The following is a 23,113-nucleotide window of genomic DNA, read 5'->3' on the forward strand; positions in this document are numbered from 1 at the left end:
TTAGAACCTGTAAGAGCCTTACGGAACCTGTAAAGATGCACCCCCTGGTGCAAAATAGCTTTTTACTTCTTCGTTGTATCTGCTCTGCTCAGTTGCTAAGTCGTGTCCAGCTCTTTTTGACCCCATGGACTGTAGCCCGCCAGGCTCCTCTGTCCGTGGGATTCTCCAGGCAAGAATACTGGAATGGGTGGCCTATCCTTCCCCCAGGGGATCTTCCTGACCCAGGGATTGAACGCGTGTCTCCTGCATTGGCAGGCGGGTTCTTTACCACTGAGCCACTTAGGAAGGCCTCTGTTGTGTCTGGGGCCTTTTAAATCCCCGCATTTATTACTTCCTGACTTTTCTGTGAGTTGGCCTTCTGCTGAGACACGGCTTCCGCCATTTTCAGCATTGTATTTATTTATTCTGTACTTGGACATCATCTCCGAACATAGAGGTTTCTCTGCCAGACATCCCTGGCGGACCGCGGGGCTGGGTCAGGACTGAGGGGGCTGTGCTCGAGGTGAGCCGTGCGTCTATGGAGGGTCAGGTCCACGGAGAACGGGTGGTGGCCAGAGGCACGACTTGGAATTTTCTGAGGCGGGTGGTGTGCCTCTCAGGAGGTGCGGTGGCTTGAAGGCACTCGCGTGGTGTGCGAACCATAGCCGTGTGCTTGTCACGTGAGGCCCAGCGGAGACGCTTCTGTGGTAGGTTCAGTCGGGGCTGCGGACGGGTCCGAGATGGGGAGCCAAGCCAGCTCTGCACTCCACGGCCTCTGATTGGGAGGCTGGTGCACCTTCCTCAGGGAGTTCGGAGTCGCTCCTTTCCAGCTGGACTCGAGCCCGGAGGCCTCGTGCGCTCCTCCGCTGAGGACCCCTGGCTGTTTTCAGCAGGTTGGGGCTTCAGAAAGCTGGCCCACAGCACGGGGCTCTGCGGTGGTGAGCCTGCACAGCGGGCTGTTAGCGCAGGGGGCCCCAGCCCAGCCAGTGGGCACGCGTTAGCATTCAGAAGCCAGTCTTTGGGGTGTGATGTTGTTAGGAGCATTTTGAAGAGTTCAGGGTCCTCTGAGGATGGTTCTGGAGGAACAGAAGGGCAGGTCTGCTGCTCAGCCTTCATTCCCACAGCCCTGGGGTCGGGGTGGGGGTGATGACCTCACAGGCCGGGACCCGGGGCCAGGGGCCAGCCAGCCGGGAAGAATGCGGTTCGATGTCGGTGCCTGGGCTGGGGGCCTCACCCGGTTTGGGTCCTGTGGTGTGGGCGTGGATCCTCGTCTTCAGGGGGCTCCCTGGTCACTTCTCCCACCTGGGGCAGTCCCTTCCCCCCCGGGAAGCCCCTCCCAGCACCTGTGAGTCAGGGCTGAGGTGATGACTGTGGCGGAGTCCCGTGCTGACGCTGGTCACTGGGGCCGGTGCCCAGAGCTGCTCTCACCAGGGCCTGGCCTGGGTTTCCAGAGCCTTCTAGAAAGCGGACCTGCCTCTCTGGTCTGCCTGCCTGGAGGGGGCGCAGAGTCGGGAGCTGGCGGTGCTTGGGCTCCCCCAGTGGTCGTGAGCCCCGAGTTTCTGTGGAGGAGGACGTCTTCCTTCCCCTCCACCCGCCCGGAGCTCGTGGGGAGAGGGCCCGGAACCCCGCTCTCTGGAACCCTAGGCCTCTGAGGCCCCTAGTGCACGAGAGTCGAGACTTTAGGAACACTCCTCAGCGTCTCAGCGCTGTGTTCTGATTTCCTCGGCAAGATGGCCCCTCTGGCCTGGCCAGGGCCCACGCCAGGCTGGACGCCGTGGGTGGACCCTGGCATTCCAGCCATGCCTCCGCTGCTTCTGGAAGAGCCCTTTTGTGTCCGTTGTGGTCATGTGTCCATTTGAGTGCTGCCGTCCTGGAAAGTGGCTCCTCCAAACCAGGACCCGTCCGCCCGGAGCAGCGTGTCGGGGGCTTGTGTGCTGATGGCGGGCGGCTGTCTGCGGTTGTCTCTGCCTGTTGGCTGGCTGCGTTGCTGTGTGCACTGAGTCTCTCGGAGCACAGGTGGGGCAGGTGGCGTTTAGGGGAGGCACGCTGGACTCTGCCCTGGCTCTGGGCATCTCTTGTCTGCCCTTGGGTGACCTCGCGGAGCTTCCTAGTGATGGCTTTCCTTGAAGGGAACCCCAGCCGCTCCAGACATGCTCTGTCCCCAGCGGTCCCACCGGCTTCGGCTGTATCCTCCCTGTTTGATTGCTCCAAGGTGCTGTGTCCGCAGCTTCTGCTGGGGCAGCGGGCCCTGGGCAGCCGTCCAGTCTGGTGAAGTTCTCCCTAGCCTTGTGGGCTCCTGCTGGTCGGTGCTCACCCACCTTTCATTTTCTCCCAGGACGCGGCCTCTTCCCTGCCGCTGGCCGGAGTCCCGGGTGCTCGTCGGTGAAGACGAGCCCACCATGTTCTATGGGACCCACTTCATCATGTCCCCACCCGCCAAGAGCAAGCTGAAGCGGCAGGGCCAGCTGCTGTCCAGTGTGCTGTCCCGGACCCTGAGCTACAAGTACCGCGACCTGGACACCCCCTACTCAGGCCTGGGTGCCAGCGATGACCCTGCCGAGCTGTCCACGCAGCTCTCGGCCCCCGGGGTCCTGAAGGTATTCGGGGACAGCGTGTGCTCAGGCACCCACTACAAGAGCGTCCTGGCCACCGGCACGTCCAGCGCCCGGGAGCTGGTGAGGGAGGCCCTGGAGCGCTACGCACTGAGCCCCGAGCGTGCCGCCCAGTTCGTGCTGTGCGATGTCGTGGGCCAGGCCAGCGGTGGCGGGCATGCGTGGCAGGCTCAGGGCTTCCGGGTGTTCGGCGACAACGAGAAGCCCCTCCTGATCCAGGAGTTATGGAAGCCCCGAGAAGGCTTGTCCCGGAGGTTTGAGCTGAGGAAGAGGTCAGAGGTGGAGGAGCTGGCCGCCAAGGACGTGGACACCATGACGGCAGGTGAGGCGGTGAAGGTGGGGGTTCGGGGGACGCGGGGGTGTCTGGAGGGGAACAGATGGAGGGGCCTGTCCACACAGCGGGTGCCTGCTGGTGCCGACTCCATGCCACCTTGTGGAGTTGTGGGGCAGGGAGGACCTCGGCCCGCGCAGGTGGCAAACGTGGTACAGAAAGGCCCTCAGCGTCTGAGGCTCCCGGGGCCTCTTGGACATGGGGCTGTGTGCTGCTGGAGGAAGGGGTCTCAGCTGTGGTGCATGAGGGACGCACTGGAGCTCGGGGCCTGGGCTGGAGGAGGCCCGGCCTGGAGGCGGTGGGTCACTGCCGCAGGCTCGCTGGGGCAGCCCGGGCCCTGAGGGGCCTGCAGCCTCTCGGGTCAGCAGGGCCGCTGCTTTGTGTCTGGCTTTTATTCACTTGGTGGAAAGAAGCTGGTTATCTTCATGGTAAGTGCCATAAAAAATATATGTTTTTTTCAAATGCCAAAAGACTCTTAAACATATCTCGGGTCGTATTCGACTTCTCGTTCGTTTCTTATGAAAATGGTGGCTTTATGTGAGCAAATGGAGTGGTCTCATGTGGCTCAGAGCAGAGGTCATTCGGTGGCCTTGGGAGACCCATCACTTTATGTGAGCAAATGGAGTGGTCTCATGTGGCTCAGAGCAGAGGTCATTCGGTGGCCTTGGGAGACCCATCACTTGGTCCGTGGGGTCAGGGGGCTGGAGCCCTCGCTGACGTCCTGTGTGTGTCTCCAGGTGTGTTGAACACGCGTGTGCTCTGGTGTGGAGCCTGCCTTGCATGCTCAGGGTGTGGGGACAAGGGTGTGGCAGGCGGATTGATGGCCTGCGGCCTGCCAGGGCTGCCACGGGTGGTGGTGGGCGGCAGCGGAGCCCGCTACCCCTTCTGGCCTCAGTCTTGTGATCTGGAGGTTGGGTGCTCGCCTCTCAGGGGCCCCAGGGTGCAGGGGTATGTGCGGAGTCCCGACTATGACCGTCTGGGGTTTGTTCTGTGAGTTCACAGCGGAAGTGGACCTGTGATGGGCTTGGGGTCCCTCTGACAGGGCCAGGTGTGTTATCACGATGTTTTGCGGATTTGCAGGCACCTGGGAGAATGAGAAGCTGCCCAATGAGTAACTGATGTTACTGGGTTGTTTCTTTTATTGGTTTTTAAAAAAATTAATTTTATCGAAGTAGAGTTGATTTACAGTGTTGTGTTAATTTCGATGTTATTGTTTCTAATTCTCCTCGGACCAGCGCCCCAAACGCCCCACCCACAGGCCTGGCTGCAGGCTGTGGATTCCGTGCCGGCCCTGCCCTGCTGCTCCCGAGGCCCCGGCTCCTTGCTCGCCTCGCTCTAGGAGGCCTGGAAGGGGCCGCGTCACGCACATGGGCGGAGAGGTGGGTGTTCGGCTCACGGTCACCGTGTTGCCCAGCGTTTCCTCTGCTGGACGGAGAGCAGAGAGTATGTGGGCTGGGCCGGCCCCGCCGGTTCTGCGGGTCCTGGGTGGGCCCTGGGGGGCCACTCTGTGTTATGGGGGTGACTGCTTGAGCGGAGGGGGAGCAGGGCAGCCACGGGGCCGGATGCCATCTGGGGGCGCAGGGCTTTGTCTCCTGTTCCATGACACTGTTTAGATCTGTTCCTTTTATACTGTTGAGGCAGGAGAAGGCGCCCAGCCTATTCAGTCTGGGGGTGGTTTTCAGAGAAGGAGTCTATTGACCTGGGTGGGGTTTCACTGACACACTTATCTGGGCTGGAAGCGGGTTGTGTTACCTGCCTGGAGCAGGCTTCCCGGGCCCCAGGGAGTTGGCCTTTCTGGCCAGCCTCCGACTTGGGCGTGGCCTGGGTGCCCTGTGCCTCCTGGCTGGACCGTCCCCCCGGCCAGTGACCATGCTGCAGAGTGAGCACCGAGGACCCTGCAGGAGGCCCGCCCCGTCCAGCCCCGCTCCACAGTGCACGGGCGGTGGAGCTTCACCAGAGTCCAGGGCCCCTGTGTCAGGTGTCTGGGGATCCTGGTGATACCCAGCTGTGTGCACACGCTCGCACGTGTGAACTCTCAGTCTGCACTGTTCCCCCGTGTAGAGTTCGCTGCAGCCCCTGGGTCCCCAGGTGCCCCTCACCTCCTAGTGCGCCCCGGGGTCCAGGGCCCCCGCCTCCTCGTGATGGCGGGGCCTGCAGAGAGACTGAAGGGTGAAGGTGTTGCTGTCGGGGGGGTGGTCTGTGAGCCCCTCTGACTGCTCCTCCCTGGCGGCCTCTGCCGCTGTTTCTAACACTAGTGTCTCCAGAGAAGGGGCGCCCCACCTCCTGGGTGGCCCGTGATGAGCCCCGAGATGCTGTAGGTGCCCTGAGTGACCCGAGTGTCACCGAAGGCTGTGAGGCGGTGTGGGCTGTGGTGGGCACCCAGACACCAGATTCCCTGCCTCCTTCCCTGAAGATGGGTGACGGTGTCTCTAGCCCCTGGGAGTGGACGGTCCACCTCGTCGGGAGAAGGGTGCGAGAGGACTGGACCGCCTGTGTGGACATGTGTGCATGTGTGTGGACGAGTGCGCGTGGACACGTGCGGATGTGAACGAGTGCCCGCCTCCCTAGGTGTCAGGTTACTGAACAGTCACGACGATAGTGGTTTTCCCATTTCGTCCTCACGTCAGAAGAGCGCCTGTGTGGGGCTCATTGGTTGTGCCAGGTTAAAAGCCCCCTCGTGCATCCTGGAGGCTCCAGGAGCCCCCAAGGCATCCTTGGGTGACCGGGACGCCCCTCCTGGCCAGGCGGTGGAAGGCGCCGTCCGAGGGCGCTGGAGGAAGACCCCGCGCGGCGCTCCAGGACCGTCCGGCCGTCATTACGTGCCCGTAGTGTGTGTGTGGGCAGTGCTGGCGCGTGTTTTCCATAAATACTGCCTTTTCCCAGCTGCCAGCCTGCCCACGATTTCCAGAGGATGGCAGCCCCGTGTGGTGCGGGCGGGGGCCAGAGCTGCTCCCGCCTGTTCCCAGAGGCTGGCATCCAGGGCTTATGCCCCGTGGAGAGGGCTCTGGGCCTGTCCCCTGGAAAAAGGTGGCAGTCACTTCTGCTGACCCCGGGGAGGGCTGTGGGCCATGTGGTTTTCGTCAGTGGCAAGGGAAGGCAAGAGCGTGGGGTTGTTTTGTGTCCCGGATCAGAGGCGAGCTTGTGAGCTGGGTTCTCACCCACAGCCCCAGGGCACTCCGGGCTGGCAGGTCTCTGCTGTCGGGGCCGCCCTGGGCCCAGTAGGACGCTTAGCTCCGTCCCAGCCTTGCCCCCCAGTTGTGACAACCACAGATGTCTCTGGGCCTGGCTGGGTGGCCAGGGGGCAAGTTCGCCCTCAAGTGGGAACCACTGATTTGGACGCGGTGGCCTTGACAAGGCAGGAACTCAGCCTGCCGGCTGCGCCTGTGCCTCCTGCAGGTGCCCGAGGCCGTGTGTCCTGGGCCCTCGGCCAGGCTGGGCATTGGGGCCCCGCCTAAGGGACTGGGGTGCCTTCCTTGCGGCCTGCCTGGCCTTGTTCCCGTCTGGGAGGCAGGGCCTCCTTGACTCTGGGTGCCCTCTTCTGAGGGAGGCAAGCTGAGAGGGTTTCTAAAGCTGCTGTGTCGTGAGGTTCTCTCTGCAGGGACGTCTCTGCATCAGCCCTGGGCTTGTCCCCATCGTCCTGCGGTGTCAGTGTGGTCTGGCACACAGCAGGTGCTCGTTAAATGCCTGCTTAAGGGTTGATGCAAACTAGAAAGGCAAGCTCCTCTGTAGGTCTGGGCTTCAAGGTGCACCTCAGGCTGCAGGGCTGGGATTGGTTTTTTCTGCGGGGTGTGGGCGGTGGGGTGGCCTGCAGGGGGCTTGGGTGCCCACCAGCGCGGACTGGGGCTCGAGTGAGGAGGAACGCGCTGCTCTGGCACCGACCACGGGGCCTGCCGGCCTCCCATCTCCTCCGAGGCTGGCTGGAGGGGCTGGCGGGGGCGGGCCTGTCATCTGAGCAGCCGACTGGGCGTGTGTTTGCTGTCCCATCCCGTCCACGGAGGGGTGGACAGGCCTGAGCCCTGACTAAACTGGGGTGTCCAGGCGTCTGGTGAGGCCGCTGCTGTCTCAGCGGCTGTGTGCTGTGAATTCTGTCCCGCACCCCCCAGCTTCTCGGTGCTGTTTGCTTTTGACCTTTTTTTCCTCCTGCCACGAATCTGACGTTTCATAACATGTCTCTCAGGATGAAGGAGGTGATCTGGATTCTTTTCTCTCACTGAAGAGCAGCTGTCTCTTGAGACTTGAACAAGACTCCCCTTGAGCCTGTTCTCAGCGACAGTCACTGTGGGAAAACTCTAGTTTACGTGTGGGTAAAAGCAAGACAATGGCCAACTTTCCCCATCAGTCTAAAACTAGAAAATCAACTGAGCCTAAAAGACGTCTTTGAGGATCTGTATTATTTATTTTTGGCTGTGCTGGGTCGCTGCTGTTGTGTGTGGAAGGGGGCTACTCTGTTGCGGCGCACGGGCTGCTCACTGCGGTGGTTTCTCGCTGCAGAGCACAGGCTCCCAGGCACACGGGTCAGGATTGCAGGCTCAGGAGTCGTGGCTCTCGGGCTCTAGAGTGCGGGCTTGGTAGTTAAGGCACACCGGCTTAGTTGGCTCCGAGGAATGTGGTGTCTTCCCAGACTACAGATCAGATCCATGTCCCCTGCATTGGCAGGTAGATTCTTATCCATTGTACCACGAGGGAAGGCTGTTCTTGAGGATTTTTAATTCAAAGAGAACATAAAGTTGGTTAGCTGCTAACAAACCAGTTTCATTCTTCGATTCACTGCTTAGATTAAAAAAAAAAAAAAACATTACAGCCTTTAGTGTCACATTGAGGCGGGGTGTTGGAAGGAAGCCTAGAAGCCCTGTCTCCTGAGCCCGATGTACCCACCTGGGGCCTGGCTGGCAGCACCTTCCCCTGCCGCCCCCCGGAGACTTCAGGCCACGTCATCTAAGGAGCCTTCGAAGGCTCACCGCTTAACACACAAGACATGGGGCGATCCGATCTGGTGCAGAATGTCTGAAAGACACAAAACTCTCAAAATTGACAACACTAAGGAACTGGCTAAAGTATGGCTAGGGACGGTGCAAAGAAGAAAAAGTGAAGTTGGATCCTCACTCCGAATAGTTTAAAAACCCCCACATCAGAGATAAAGTTATAGAGCTAAAATAAAGATTTCATAAATAAGGCTTCAATTCAGTCACTCAGTTGTGTCTGACTCTTTTCGACCCCATGGACTGCAGCACGCCAGGCCTCCCTGGCCATCACCAACTCCTGGAGCTTGTTCAGACTCATGTCCATCAAGTCGGTGATGCCATCCAACCATCTCATCCTCTGTCGTCTCCTTCTCCTCCCGCCTTCAATCTTTCCCAGCATCAGGGTCTTTTGCAGTGAGTCAGTTCTTTGCATCAGGTGGCCAAAGGATTGGAGTTTCAGCATCAGTCCTTCCAGTGAACACCCAGGACTGATCTCCTTCAGAATGGACTGGTTGGATCTCCTTGCAGTCCAAGGGACTCTCAAGAGTCTTCTCCAACACCACAGTTCAAAAGCGTCAATTCTTCAGTGCTCAGCTTTCTTTATAGGACACAAACTGGGGGGGGAAGGCAGATGAATCTGACTATATTGAAGTTTAAGCTTTCTTTCCACCTACAGACATTATATACTATGTAATAAGATACAACGTTTAGTTCTGTTTGTGGTGCTGCGTGTAAATTCAGCTCTTTTTTGCAGCATTGCTTTTGCTTGAGGCACGGCTTCCACCACTTGCTTGTGTGCTCCATGATCCATTCTCCTAATCGTGGGCACTCAGGCTGCATCCTCTTCTTCCTGCTACAGACCGTGGGACACTGACCCTCTCCAGGGCCTGTGCCAAGTCCCCTGGGGGTCGCCACTAGGGAACGGCGCTTCTGGATTACTGTGGGACAGCAGCTCTGCAGACAGGCTGCCTGCTTTCTTGTATAGCCATTCCGTATCCTTAAGCATTGAGTATGCGCCCCCGCCCCATGGAAATCTTCCCGGAAATAGGTTAAAATCAGAAGGTGCTGCAGGGTCACAGGATGCTGGAGTCATGCGGCCAGAGAGATGCCCGGTACCGGTGGGCGTGAGCGGCTGTGAACTGAGTTGTGAGATGATTTTCCTGAGTCAGAGTGTAACTTTGAAAGGGTCCCTTGGCCTTAACAAAACTCAAGAGATGGGCCTTGTGGATATTGATTAGCCAGGGATTTGACGGTGAAGGAATTTTCCTTTTCAGATACTTACTTGGCTGTGCCAGGTCTTGGTTGCAGCAGTGGCATCTTTAGTCACGGCATGCGAACTCTTAGATGTGGCCCGTGGGATCTAGTTCCCTTACTGGGGATCAAATCCAGGCCTCCTCCTTTAGGAGGCCAGTGTGAGTCTACTCGAGGTCAAAGAAGGTGTGCACCATTGAAGCCACTGTGTTAAGCAACATGGTCACTAGAGGCCCTCCTGGCAGCTGTGTTGCTAGAACGTTTAGCACGCATACCACGTTGAAATAGGTTGAGAAAGTGGTGCTTATATTTCTGGCAATATGTGGGGTTAATTAGCCTGGAAGATCTTTCTGTATAAAGTACCTGGAAGTGCTGGATGAACTGTAACAATTCTCCTTTTAGATGCATAGCTGAGAACCTCCCCAAATAAAGGAATCCCTAGGGGTGAAGAAAAATGAGAAAATGAGGGCCTTAGAATCTGAGCTGATGATGAAGCCACAGTTGCCTTGCAGGTATTTGCCAGTCTTTGTAACCGAGAGACTTAAGTTTAATAGCTGTCCAAGAAAGATGTAGGGAGCTGGAACTGAAACCTCATATATATTTGGAAACTATAAAGGTGGACACACTCAATGAAAAGACAAAATAGGAAGAGTTTGCTACCTGGTAAAAGATGACAGAGTTCTCTCTCTTGACCTGGGCTCTGGGTGGGAAAAACTGAATATTCTTTCCTAGAATTGAAAAGCATTCTTCCCCTCACGTTTGGAGTTCAGAATTGTACTATTTAAGTGATGTGGATACGAAATTACATTGTACATAATTTGATGATGTACAAGGACATCCGATAGAACAAAGTACTCTTTGGAAGGACATGCTTCCACACAGGTCTCCCAAATCTGGCCAGAGATGAGCTCACAACCCCAAATAACAAGACACATGAAGTGATGCTACTTGAAATGAGTCAGTAGAAAACTGTAGACTCAAATTCTCAAGAACCTGGGAACTGGAACCCTTAGTTATAAAATATTGAGTAAGTAGATTTAAACTATTTAATGAAATAAAAGGTAGAAAGGAAACAGGAAAGAACAGAATGTCATCCAAAAAGGCAGGGAGGATTTGGAAAAGAAAAAGATGCTTTTAGTAATAAAAATGCAAGTTCATAAAGGGACACTTTGGTGATGGCTTAAACAGCAGACTAGATATGTCTGAAGAGAACTAGAGAACAAGGTAGGCCCGGCATCATGCAGACAGAAACGGGCTGAGAGTCATGGGGAGCTGATGAGAAGGTCTGTCACATGTCCCCACGAAGAGGGCCAAGAGAATGGAGCGAGGACATACCCCACGGACGTGCCCGAGAGTCACCCGGGAGCATGACTCGGCGTTCGCCGCGTGAGATGAACGAGAGGTTCGCCCCTTGCTCCCTGGTGGCGATGCCGCAGGACACTTAAGACGGATTTTTACAGCTGTCACAAAGACGAGACCGGCGAGCAGCAGGCTAGCCGGCTGCAGACTCCGCACCGGGAGCCGCAGAAACCAGAGGTCAGCAGATGGGACCCTCGGAGCTGGACAGGACAGGACCGAGATCCCGGAGTTGCGGTCGCGGCTGCCCCGCCACCCAGGTAGCCGACCACGGGGCACGCGACAGAGCAGCTCCCCCACAACGGACCCCGCTGTGCAGGGGTCCTCAAGGACGGGCATGAGGGCAGAGGGCCCCTGAAGGTGCCGCGGGAGACGCCGGAGACCCGGCGAAGAGGAAATGGCTAGCGAGCAGATGGACGGTAGGTCTGGGCAAACGTCCCACACGGCTTTGACACGGCCGGAGCCGGGGGCGCACCCCTGCTTGCCCGGACTGGCCAGATGCTGGGGCGGAGCCCCCGGAACTACAGCCCCCGTGAGGCTCTGCGCGTGCGCATGCGCCGTGGCAGGCGTGGCGGGCGCGGCGACTGGCGTGCGTGGCGCGCGGCGTGGCGTGCGTGGGCGTTCTAGAACGCAGCGGCGAGGGCCCAGGCGCCATGTTGGGGCCGAGGGGACCGCGGAGAGGTGCTTGAAGCGGCGGGAGCGGAGCGGGAGCGGGTCGGACCTGGGCTGGTAGGAGCCCCGCCCCTCCCGCCTCAGCGGATCATGACCCGGGCGGCGGCCACGGAGGTCGCGGTGGCGGGGGACGCGGCGTGGCGGGGCCAGCGCTAGAGATGATGCCGTTTCCGGTGACCACCCTGGGACCACAGCGGACCCCGCCGCCGCCCAAGCACTACGGCATCTCTTCCCCCATCAGTTTAGCACCCCCCAGGGAGACTGACTGCATACTTACCCAGAAATTAATTGAAACTCTGAAGCCCTTCGGGGTTTTTGAAGAGGAAGAGGAACTGCAGCGCAGGATTTTAATTTTGGAGAAATTAAATAATCTGGTAAAGGAATGGATACGAGAAATCAGTGAAAGCAAGAGTCTTCCACAAGCTGTAATTGAAAATGTTGGAGGGAAAATCTTTACATTTGGTTCTTACAGGTTAGGGGTGCATACGAAAGGTGCAGATATCGATGCGTTGTGCGTGGCACCGAGACACGTTGATCGAAGCGACTTTTTCACTTCCTTCTATGATAAATTGAAACTACATGAAGAAGTAAAGGATTTAAGGGCTGTTGAGGAGGCATTTGTACCAGTTATCAAACTCTGTTTCGATGGGATAGAGATTGATATTTTGTTTGCAAGATTAGCACTGCAGACTATTCCTGAAGATTTGGACCTAAGAGATGACAGTCTGCTTAAAAACTTAGATATAAGATGCATAAGAAGCCTTAATGGTTGCCGGGTAACTGATGAGATTTTACATCTAGTACCAAACATTGACAACTTCAGATTAACTCTGAGAGCCATCAAGCTGTGGGCCAAATGCCACAATATTTATTCCAATATACTAGGTTTCCTCGGTGGTGTTTCCTGGGCGATGCTAGTAGCAAGAACTTGCCAGCTTTATCCAAATGCCATAGCATCAACTCTTGTCCGTAAATTTTTCTTGGTGTTTTCTGAGTGGGAATGGCCGAATCCAGTGCTACTGAAAGAGCCCGAAGAACGGAATCTGAATTTGCCTGTCTGGGACCCAAGAGTAAGTCCCAGTGATAGGTACCATCTCATGCCCATAATCACACCAGCATACCCACAGCAGAACTCCACCTACAATGTGTCTGTTTCAACACGGATGGTCATGATTGAAGAGTTTAAGCAAGGGCTTGCTATCACACATGAGATTTTGCTGAGTAAGGCAGAGTGGTCCAAACTTTTCGAAGCGCCCAGCTTCTTCCAGAAGTACAAGCATTATATTGTGCTTCTGGCAAGTGCGCCAACAGAGAAACAACATCTAGAGTGGGTGGGTTTGGTGGAATCAAAAATCCGAATTCTGGTCGGAAGCTTGGAGAAGAATGAATTTATTACACTGGCTCATGTGAATCCTCAGTCGTTTCCAGCACCCAAGGAGAGTCCTGACAAGGAAGAATTTCGTACAATGTGGGTGATTGGGTTAGTGTTAAAAAAACCAGAAAACTCTGAAGTTCTCAGTATTGACCTCACCTATGATATCCAGTCTTTCACAGACACTGTGTATAGGCAAGCGATAAATAGTAAAATGTTTGAGATGGACATGAAAATTGCTGCAATGCATTTGAAAAGAAAGGAACTTCATCAACTACTGCCTAATCATGTGCTTCAGAAAAAGAAAACACTTTCTACAGAAGGTGTCAGATTGACAGCCTTGGATGACGGCAGCCTTGACTTGTCTGTCAACGGTGAGAACAGCACACCTGTGTCGTCACTTCCTGCTGCTTCGAAGACTGGCCCAGTGACTGGCAGCACTCAAGGCAGAAACAGTCCTGCCCCGGTGGCAATGGCAGCATCTGTGACTGGCGTACAGTTTCCTGAAGTTTCCTTGCAGCAAGCAAATCCCAGCGACAGCCTGGGGGGTGCGTCCAGCGAAAGCATCCCTCAGACTGCTCCACAGCCAGCTGTTCCTCCAGCACCGAAGCCCATGGTCACCAGAGTCGTTTCCTCAACACGGCTGGTCAGCCATCCACCCAGGCCTTCAGGGAGCGCAGCAACAAGCATAGCTAATCCTATCGTAGGAGTCTAGAGGACATTGTCGCGTCACCAAGAAGAAAGGACCAAGGCAGCCAAAACAGAAGAGGAATGTTCTCAGAGAGAGACCAGTGTGACTCGATTGAAAACTATTCAGACAGCAGCTTTTGTTGGCCTCACGGGGAACATCCACTGCAGACCTTCCCAGTACCCCTGCTCTCCCTGCAGATCCTATTCCTGTTATCAAGAATTCAATAAAACAGATTGAACTGAGAAAAACACCTCGAGGTCCATAAACAGTATCTGCCAACTCAGCCTGCTGTCTTCACATGCTAATGGAGGAGAATGAAGGGTACCAGACTAGATACGGTTCCAGATAGGTCTAGTAGGTGTATTTGGTGACTTCTCTTATGGGCTAATCTTGATCAGAAGTCCAGGTTAGTATGTGAAGCTGGAAGTACTGTTACTAATGTGTCAGGATACTTACGTGTTAGCCACAGTTATGCTATTTCAAAGGACACCTGCCCTTTAGGAGGAAAAAACCCCTCCAGCTATATTTGTACCCTTGACTGACATCTGGACGGGATTGATGTTGGGTGCATTGTTGGGGGAAGTTTGCAATACAAACTGGTATCAGAATTCCTTATGCTGATGATGCACTTTATGTATATTTTTATTAGAAAGTAGAACTAATTTTAGCCTTTTCAGCTTGATGGATTTCAGTTTTTTCCTGAAGGGCGTTCTTCATTATTAATCTTGTGGTGGGTTCCCATTGTGTGGCGAGTGGTGTGCTGTGCTTCACAGGCATCGAGGCCACCTGGCTCAGCCCTGTGAGGTCACCCTTTCAGACCAAGTACCAGCTCTTAGGATATGCGCTTGGCGCTGGAGCAGTAATTAGTAAGTGTTTGGTTTTGATGGGACAGGATCAAGAAAGGAGACACTGGTTTCATCTGTACAGCTGTTTGAGGGTGCGAACAATCAGCAGTCAGACGGCAGATACTGTATGGAGCTAACAAAGCTCCATGTTCTCTTATCCTTAATCATTTGTCTTAAAACAAGGAAAAACTTCCTGTACCCCCCACCCCCACTGCCTTCTCTGCTTGTGTGCACAAGATGCGCTTGTATATTGTTTCACAGAAAACTCAGTATGCTCGTGTTTTCTCAACCATGATGTGAAACCAACAGTCCTGTGGCCCCCTGGCTAGTATTGAGTGAAGTTTTACTAAAAGTAATTCCTGTGAAGCATGTTATCCATCTTGGATGGCCGTTCAGTCTCCACGTAAGAGAAGATGTGTATACTCCACAGAATACCTGCTTATGGTAAAGTTAATTTCTAATTTAAACGTGTAAGCAAAAGCATTTTCTCTAGAATTTTAAATCAATTTTTATTTGTAATGACTTACTAAAATTCATTAGTGAAATTTACATGTAGAAACATAAAAAGTTTCTAGCAAGCACTTGACATCTGGTCAGCTTTCTACTCATTTATCCTGCAAGAGATTTAAAATACCTTTCTTTAAATTAAAAAAAAAAAAAAAAAAGACCGCTCATAGTTAAGCCGCAGAACATTCATGTTGAAACCAGGAATGCCCGCGCTTGTAGGTGATGAGAGCTCGGTCTTACTCTGGGCGTAGTAGCACACCTAACAGGTTTTCCACAGCCTGGTTCTGGTTCTTCCCATCCCCTGTCAGTGTTCCTTTTTACCACACGTGCATTTTTCATCTCAAACTGCAGCTTCTTAAACTCTTTCCCCGTCCTTCTGAATAATTCCCCCAAAGTTGGATTCTAGTCGTTTCTGTTGTGGGCTGTGCAGTAATTGAGACTCTGTTCACCATGACCTCCTGACGCCTAGTACACGGTGTTCCTGCTACCTGTGTGGTCCTCTTCCCTTCTGCTACAATAAAATCAGGTGACGTGTGTACAGTACCTGTGTATTTTGAATAGCTGTTGTGTCACTGAAATTGCCAGGCACAAATTTAGTCCTGTCGTTTTGTTCACACATTGGGGGAAAATTAGTTTATTAAATGTTTCGTGTAATTGTACTTGTTTTTCCAAGCTGGAAAGTTGGAGCTTTTTAATTCTAGTTTTCATTACCTGAATATCGGACTATTTTTTCATACTGTGTGCGTAGTGTCTCATGACTGGAGTTTGCTTTGTTTTATAGTATCTGTACTCCTTGTATTTTTCAAGCGCTATTTTGAAAAGAGATGATGTATTTCTCCATTAAAAAAAAAAAAACACAATAAAAATAAACGAGAAAGAAGCAAGCAGAGGGATTTAAACCTGAGGATAACAGTTCAGCTGTTCTTACAGTGCTCCAGCAGGGAGAGACGCTGATGAACCTGTCCACTTTATTTGAAGTCTAGAGTTCATGTTACAGCGTTAGGGAGAAGCCTGAAAAGATTAACACTTCATTTCAAGCATGCTGACCCCACAGCCAGACTAGGGCCTTAAGCAGCAGCACTGAACACATGGCCTCTGGCTTTCCTTCTGAGCCAGCCTGACCAGAAGCAGCTTGGCCCCCTGCCTGCCCCCCCAGGCTCCTGTACGGGATGCTATGGCGGGGAGGGGTCTTGTGGTGAGGAAGAGCTGGAGTGGGTGCTGGCAGAGGGGCGCCCCAGGCGGCGGGGCAGGGGGCACCGACAGTGCCAGCCCTGCTTCTGAACAGGAGGCTTCAGCCAGCGGTGGGGAGGGGACCCAGGGCCGCACACTGCGCCTTCCAGCCCCGGCAGTGGCCTCCGGAGACCTTTCTGTATTGAAGCGGACAAAAATAGTATTTTAGAAAAGTCTTAAAGTTCCAAAAGAATTTTCTTCACTAAAAAAAATTTCTGAGAGCATCTTACTTTGTCGTAAAAGCAATAAACCACTTTCTTTTGGGGGAAAATGGTTAAAAAATAGAGTTAAAAAATTCCTAATTCAAAAGAAGGTGGGGAGGGGACTTCGCTGGTGACCCAGTGATTACACCTCAGCACTTGTAAGGCAGGGGCGAGCGTCCATCCGTGGTCAGGGAACAGAGAGCCCGCGTGCCGGCTGAGCTGCCCGGTGCAAGTCTCTCAGAGAAAGCCAGGAACGAGGCAGGTGGGAAGTCCCCCCGTCTAAGATGGGGGACATGAAGCCAAGTACGTCACTGTACGCATAAGTGGGCTAAACATCCTGACTAAAGCGGAGGTTGTCGGAGTCTGTGGAAAAACTGCGTTCAGCTGCTTACGCTCTGTTTACGAGCGGCACACCCAGAATGTAAGACCTGAGAGAGAGGAAGGAAGGCCAACAAAAAGCTCTTAGAGTGACAGTGTCATCCAAACGCTTCAAGCTGAAAATAATTGCCAGGGGCAGAAGGGACCAGTGCGGCAGGGAGAGGAGAGGAGCTGCGGCAGGAAGGGGCGCGGCTTCGTGTCCACATCTAAGAGCCTCAAGGTAAACAGGTCACGGTCTGCCAGAAGCGTCCCTGTCGCAGAACGTTTTTACACAGCTCCTTTCGTTAATTGATGTTAAGCAGACAAAAAGGGAATAGTTTTGAACATACAACAGGAGTTGGCAAACATTTCTTGTAAAGGGCTAGGTGGTGGCGGAATGGTGCTCAGTCGTGTCCGACTCTACGACCCCAGGGACTGCAGCTCGCCAGGCTCCTCTGTCCGTGGGACTTTTTAAGCAAGAGTACTGGAGTGGGTAGCAGTTTCCTCTTCTAAGGGATTTTCCCCAGCCAGGGATCAAACTGGAGTCTCCTCCGTCTCCTGCATGGCAGGCGGATTCTTTACCCCGAGCCACCAGGGAAGCCCATAAAGGGCCAGCTAGGAAGTGTTTTCAGTCTTGTGAGGGTCTGCAGTCTCTGTCTCAGCTGCTGAACTCTGCCTTTTAAGGGAGCTCAGCACGGAATGTGTGTCAGCAGACGCCCAGGCTGGGTTTGTCGCCCGTTCCCCCCACCGGCAGTTGTTATCTCTGATCTATTGGACGTTTGTTGTAGAACCTTCCACTCAACAATTAGAAATGCATTTTATTGTCAAATAAACACTGGGCATGTAACACACACACACACACACACCCTCATGTTCAACCAGAAAGTAAAACTCTTTTTACTTTCTGCTTGAACATATTTTAAATTACATGATTCATGGAACATATTTTAAATTACTTGATTCATGGAACATATTTTAAATTACTTGATTCATGGAACATATTTTAAATTACTTGATTCATGGAACATATTTTAAATTACTTGATTCATGGAACATGTTCTCTGACTGCAAAACAGTTGGGAATGAATGATAAACAGCACAGAAAAAAATTTCCTAAAGAAGACACAAAAGCGCTAAAGTCGTGAAGAGACAGACAGACAGAGTCTCTTATTCTATCAAGTGATGAACAGTGAAAAGTGGAAAACAGGCTGTGAGCACGGAGATTTCATAACACATCAGACAGTCACAGTCCAGGAGATACTAACAATGTGGGGAGGAGGTCTCTGAAAAGATGAAGCAACCCAATAAACGGGCGAAAGAGATGCTTCGGTACTTCACAGAAGAGGAAATAAGAGTGAACGGGAAAGGGTGCTGCCTCTCGTTAGTGGTGAGAAAAGTGGGAATTAAGACCACAGAGCTGTTTTTCCTTTTTCTTTTTTTAACAAAAATGAAGTCTGACAGCGTTGAGGTTTGGTGAGGAGGGGGCGCGCTGATGTGATGGCCAGTGGGCTGCAATGCAGACCGGTCCCTTCAGGAGGTGTGGGCTTTCTGCTAGTGTGGCGATGCGCCCACAGGGCTCCACCCTGCTCGTGGGGCTCTGGTGCCCTCCATCTGACTGCTCCCTCGTCTGTCGGGGCGGCCAGAGTCTGGGCCACCTCTGCAGACCCCTCAACCCCTCTAGCTTACCTCCCGCATGCCACGTGGATGTCCTCGGTTCCCACGTGTGCCAATTCAGGAAGCACTTTGCTAGAGAGACTGCCCCACGGTCCCCAGGAGATGAGGAGAGTGAAACAGCAGCATTTTGTAATAGCTTGAAGCCCGAAAAAACGCACATCTCCATTAGCACGGAGTGGAGGGCGCGCAGTGTAGTCATGCAGTAAATAACGTGGACCCAGGCCTCGTGTGTCCGGATAATGTTAATAGCTGCATTTCCTAACGCTGGGGGGAAAAGAAATGCGCAGGAAAATACACAGTGTGGCCATTCTGTATGAGGTTTAAAGGAAGCAAAGTAGGGCAGTGTCATTTAGCACAACTGCGGAGTGTAAGGGAGAAATCAGGGAAAGTGGAGCAGAATCCAGAGTAGCTGGGGCCAGAGGGGCAGGAGGGGGCCGCAGTGCCGGAAGGCGGACGGGAAGCCTTCCTCCTCTTGCAGGGTGGGTGGGGGAGGAGGTGGTGTTGGTTTTATTGTTAATCCAAGTTGTAAATGCTTCTGTGTGTGTGATGTCTGATCAGGAAACCTAGCACCAAGGTGATGTCATCTCCTGAAGTCCAGTGGGCTGCCCACTGTACCCCAGGGCCACCTCCAGAGGGTTGTCTTAAACACGTCTTCATCAGTTAGGAATTGCATTTGACCAGACATTGCATTTGACAATGACTGAGCCCAGTACAGGGAGATTCTCTTTCACGTCCAGAGGGAGTCGGTTCAGGGCCAGTGGGGACACTTTCCTGGCCCCCAGGGACCCCGGCTTCCCCAGGGCCAGCCCCACCGCTGCAGTTCGTGCCTTCCATCCCCGGGGTCACCTCCAGGTGCAGGGCGATGGCATGGCCACTGCCGCCACATCTTCATGTAAGGCTGGAGGAAGGAAGGGGCGGGGAGGGGTGACGCTGTCCCCGCAGACCCTGTCCTGGAGGATGACGCGCCCTCGTCTTCTGCTGACTGGAACTTAGCAGGCCCCACGAGTTTCTCACTCGGTCGCATCAGACTCTCTGCGACTCCATGGAGTGTAGCCCGCCAGGCTCCTCTGCCCATGGGATTCTCCAGGCAAGAACACGAGTGGGTTGCCATCCCTTTCTCCAGGGGATCTTCCTGACCCAGGGATTGAACCCAGGTCTCCTGCATCGCAGGTGGATTCTTTGCCACCCGAGCTACCAGGGAAGCCCGAGAAGGCCCTGCCTACCTACAAGGGAGGCCAGAAGGCGTAGTCCGTGCTCATTGGACGGGTAATCGTCATCCCCATTGTTACGTGAGAGGAAAACGGGACAGAATGGGTGTTGAAATACAACGATAGAGCGTCTTGCACACTCCTACATTTAGACACTAAGACTTCCGAATAAGGATCAAAAAAGACACTTTACTGTGAATTAGAACTGAAGAGTAATGAAAAGGCAGCTTGTGGCTGCGGCCGTGATGTTCAGAAGAGGGGGTGCCTGGCTGTAAACGCTGCCCTAGGAAAATAAAGACTGAAGACTGATGCGCTGAGTGCCTTCAGAGCTGGGTTAGAAAGGACACGACACATTCAGAGAAGCAGTAGAGAGCAGAGAGTGGAGACAGGGATACACATGCAGTGCGGAGGGCCAACAAAGCGGAGAGGAGGTTCTCTGGAAAGACTTACAATAGTCAAAACTGGGAAGACTGAGGAAAGCTGAAGATGATACACATAAGCGATACGTTATAAAGCTTTATGCCAGTAAAGTTGAAAACTTAGTTGAAATGGGCAATCTACACAGAGATAACCTACCCAGACTTACTGAAGGACAGAAAACCTGAATGGACTTATAACCTTGAAAGAAATGGCTTGAGTAGTTTGAAGACGTCCCCAATCAAAACCAAAGTAAAATCACAAAAAGCATAAGACCTAGAAGGTTGTACAGGCCAATTCTACCCGATGTTCAATGAGAAGATTTATTCCAATATTTTACATCAGACTATGCCAGAAAACAGAAAAAGAAGAAATGTTTTTTTTCTATACAACAAATATAACCTTTATGTAAAAACCAGAGAAGCAGAACATGATAAAAGTTATCAGCCAAATGTGGATATGAAAACTAAACCCAAACCAGAAATGTATACCAAACCATCCTGAGCAAGTTTGATGTATCTCTGGAATGCTAAGGTGATTTAACATTTGTGATGCCGGCTGGTAGGTTGATGCTGGTTGTTGGCAGGAGGCCCCAGCTCTCCGTAGGTTGACGGAGGGTCCTCACGGCGTGGCAGCTGACTTTAACCCCGGCACGTGATCTGAGAGTGCAAGGCACAAGCTGTAGTGTCTTCAGGACCCGAATGTGGAAGTCACACCACCACTTCCGCTGTGTCCTTGTGGTTAAACAGGAGGAGACTCCAGAAGAGCTCGAAAAGCAGGCGATCCCTTGGGGCCATCTTGGAGACTTCTCACTGGTCAGCAGGAAGAATGGCCCCTTTAAATACCTCAGGGTGAAATACCGCACGGCACCGAACAGGGATGAGCTAGAGGTACACAGAGCCAGAGTCTGTGCTCACACCACATGACTGCAGATGAAATACGTGCTTTTCAGAGATATTTACTACGTATGTGTGTAACATCCCAGCCATACTTAATCATGAAGAAATACACACACAGGAATTACGACCCCAAATCAGTAGCGCTCTTCTCTTTGGATGGAGGAAGAATTCTCACCCGTATCTGGAACGGCCTTTCCAGTGGGCATGTCATCCTGTTCTCCACACCCTTCCAGGTGCCTGCGGCGTTTCCTCGTCATCCCAGAGGGTGAGTAGGAAGCCTGTGCGCAGACAACTTTTCCACAATGTTTGGCTGAAAAGGAGGGTTGAGGGAGGCGCCTGTGGCTCGCGGGTATGGGTGGAGGCAGGGCTGGGAGCCCAGAGCGTATGGGGTGCCAGGGCAGGGGCCCACTGCCAGGGGGCTAGGGGAGGTCTGCTCACCCTCGATCCTGGTTGTATAGCAACACACGTTCATCTTAAAGACTTCGAACCACTCGTGAAAATATAGAGAAGAAAGGTCCTTGAGACCCTGGCTCCCATTAGACCACCATGATAAACCGTTTTCCTTTTTACAGAAGAGGATATGAAGCATATCCGAGGGCTTCCCGGTGGCTCAGAGGTAAAGGATCCACCTGCCAATGTAGGATACACGGGCTCAACCCCTGATCCGGGGGGACCCCACAGGCCAAGGAGCAACTAAGCCCACGCACCACGACTGCTGAGCCTGTGCTCGGAGCCCGGAAGCCGCGGCTACTGAGCTGGCAGGCCCTCGAGTTGGTGCTCTGCAACCAGAGAGCGCCAGCCCCCAGCAATGAGGACCCAACGCAGGCCAAAATAAGATCGATAAAATAATACGTTAAAAAGAGAAAACCGGTACAAAGCAAGCTGCGTCTGTGCAGTTGAACCGATAGTTATAAAGCACCGTGGCCCCTACTGGGCAGCGGTGCTCCCGCCTTCCTGGTCCTCGGCAGGCTGGCCGGGGTCTTTGCTGCAGGTGTGCCCACATCCCCACTCTGTGATGGTCGTGCTTTGCTTTTCTCCAGATGGCCCGGTTTTGCCTCGGTGTGAACTTTCTGAGCTAAATCAGAGGGTGTGTGGGCTTTCGTGTCTCCTTTCAGCCTGCTTGTGAGGTTCAGGCAGGCGCTTGTGGGCACCGCGTGCTGGCCGCCCACCGTGGGCCAGTCCTTGCTCGGGTCAGGTCGTCACCCGGATTTGGGGTGTGGTTGTCGGGTCACTCCTGGGGGAGATCTCCTGTCTGTCCCTGCTGGCTCTTTCTCGGTGCCGCCTCCTGCTGAGCAGCCACTGGCTGCCCTGGAAAAGCCAAGGCCTTGAAGCTGAGACCGCAGCTTGAGGTCTCTTGGACCCGCCCTACACCCCAGCCAGTCATGTGAAGTTAGAACTCTCTCCTTCCCCCCTCCCTGTTTTTATTGATGCCCAGACACCTCCCCCACCGCCCCTCGGGAGCGCCACCCACTCCTGAAGAGGTGGTTAGACCAGGCACGGTCGATGGGCGCATCCAGAATTCTGGCTGCAGTCTGCCCTCTGGCCCCAGCGACCTTCGTCCACGTGCAGAATGCACACAGCCATCTCCCAGTCCCAGCTCTCACCTCCTTACAGTATCAGGTCAAGTCCCAGATCTCATCGTCTAAGTGGCCTCAGTCAGGTGTGGAGGAGGCCCCTGGGTGTAGTCCATTAAGTACAGCCCTGAGGGTGGAGGGGCACGGTCCTTCCCCCGTGGGCCCGTTGGTACAGGGACGAGTTACCTATCCTGCTCCCAGCAGCCAGTGGTGGGACGGACACAGGATAACGTCATGGGTGTCCAAGTTGAAAGGGGAAAATAGCCGGTGGGGAGGAGTTGCTGGTGCAAGGCAGAATTCCGCTCCTCGGGGCTGTAGGACTGAAATCGCGTGTTTCCTTTCTTCCTTTTCGTTGCTAGCTGTGGACTAGCGCCCACGCTCAGCTCCTTTTCCTGCGGCCCCTCCCATCCGAGCGAGGGAAGCCCGGTGTTCAGGCCTTCTCTCCTGTGACCAACCGGAGAACGCTCTGCTTGGAGGTTGCTCACGTGTTGGGTTGGGTCCGCTGGATAATCTCTGCATCTCCAGATCAGCTGCTCAGGAACTTGAGTGGTACCTACAGGACCTCTCCTGCCCATGAGCCTACTCCCGGGAGAGACCCCAGGGGCAGAGGTCACGGGTACCTTAGAATTCTGCTCCCACATGGCCTTCCATAGTTATCCTGTGTTCCTCTGCTGCTGTACAGATCTATGTAAACATGTACATGTGTGGGATTTTCATAAAGAAATTTTTTTAAAGAAACAGGATCACATACTTATTTTTCTGTATTTTAAAAAAAGACTTATTTCTTTACTTTGGGTCGCGCGGGGTCTTGCCGCGCGTGGGCGTTCTCTAGTCTCCGCGAGCAGGGGCTGCTCTTCGTGCTGCTGTGCAGCCTTCCCGGTGCGGTGGCTTCTCTCGTTGCAGAACTCGGGCTGCAGGCGTTGGCTTCAGCAGTGGCAGTGCAGGGGCTTGGGAGTTGTGGCCCACAGGCTCTA

General features: G+C 53.8%; 2 protein-coding genes and 1 long non-coding RNA gene across 10 annotated transcripts in view; 2 read left to right on the plus strand and 1 right to left on the minus strand.

Moving 5' to 3' along the window:
- LOC109578577 (monocyte to macrophage differentiation factor 2) overlaps window positions 1-23,113 on the plus strand; it is a 123,855-nt gene that overhangs the window by 71,315 nt on the left and 29,427 nt on the right. For 7 of the 8 annotated variants that reach the window (XM_070780261.1, XM_070780260.1, XM_070780263.1 and 4 more), the window contains one exon: window positions 2,315-2,913. In XM_070780261.1, the coding sequence (XP_070636362.1) occupies window positions 2,315-2,913 (599 nt within the window). Of the gene's footprint in view, window positions 1-2,314; window positions 2,914-23,113 lie in introns of those variants that run through there. The other variant, XM_070780270.1, reaches the window with a different exon arrangement.
- On the minus strand, window positions 7,316-10,985 carry LOC139179784 (uncharacterized). Its single transcript, XR_011564144.1, has 3 exons — window positions 10,470-10,985; window positions 7,798-7,926; window positions 7,316-7,616 (listed from the first exon to the last, which is right to left on the minus strand). It is a non-coding gene; the product is annotated as an uncharacterized lncRNA (long non-coding RNA).
- On the plus strand, window positions 11,109-15,462 carry PAPOLB (poly(A) polymerase beta). Its single transcript, XM_019987922.2, has one exon. The coding sequence runs from the start codon at window positions 11,321-11,323 to the stop codon at window positions 13,247-13,249; it is 1,929 nt and encodes a 642-aa protein (XP_019843481.1). The 5' UTR covers window positions 11,109-11,320; the 3' UTR covers window positions 13,250-15,462.

This window comes from Bos indicus, chromosome 25, assembly GCF_029378745.1.
Source record: "Bos indicus isolate NIAB-ARS_2022 breed Sahiwal x Tharparkar chromosome 25, NIAB-ARS_B.indTharparkar_mat_pri_1.0, whole genome shotgun sequence".
NCBI classification, from domain to species: domain Eukaryota; kingdom Metazoa; phylum Chordata; class Mammalia; order Artiodactyla; family Bovidae; genus Bos; species Bos indicus.

Coding starts and splice junctions, on each gene's coding strand:
- PAPOLB (XM_019987922.2), top strand. CDS start 11,321: ATGATGCCGTTTCCGGTGACCACCCTGGGACCACAGCGGACCCCGCCG.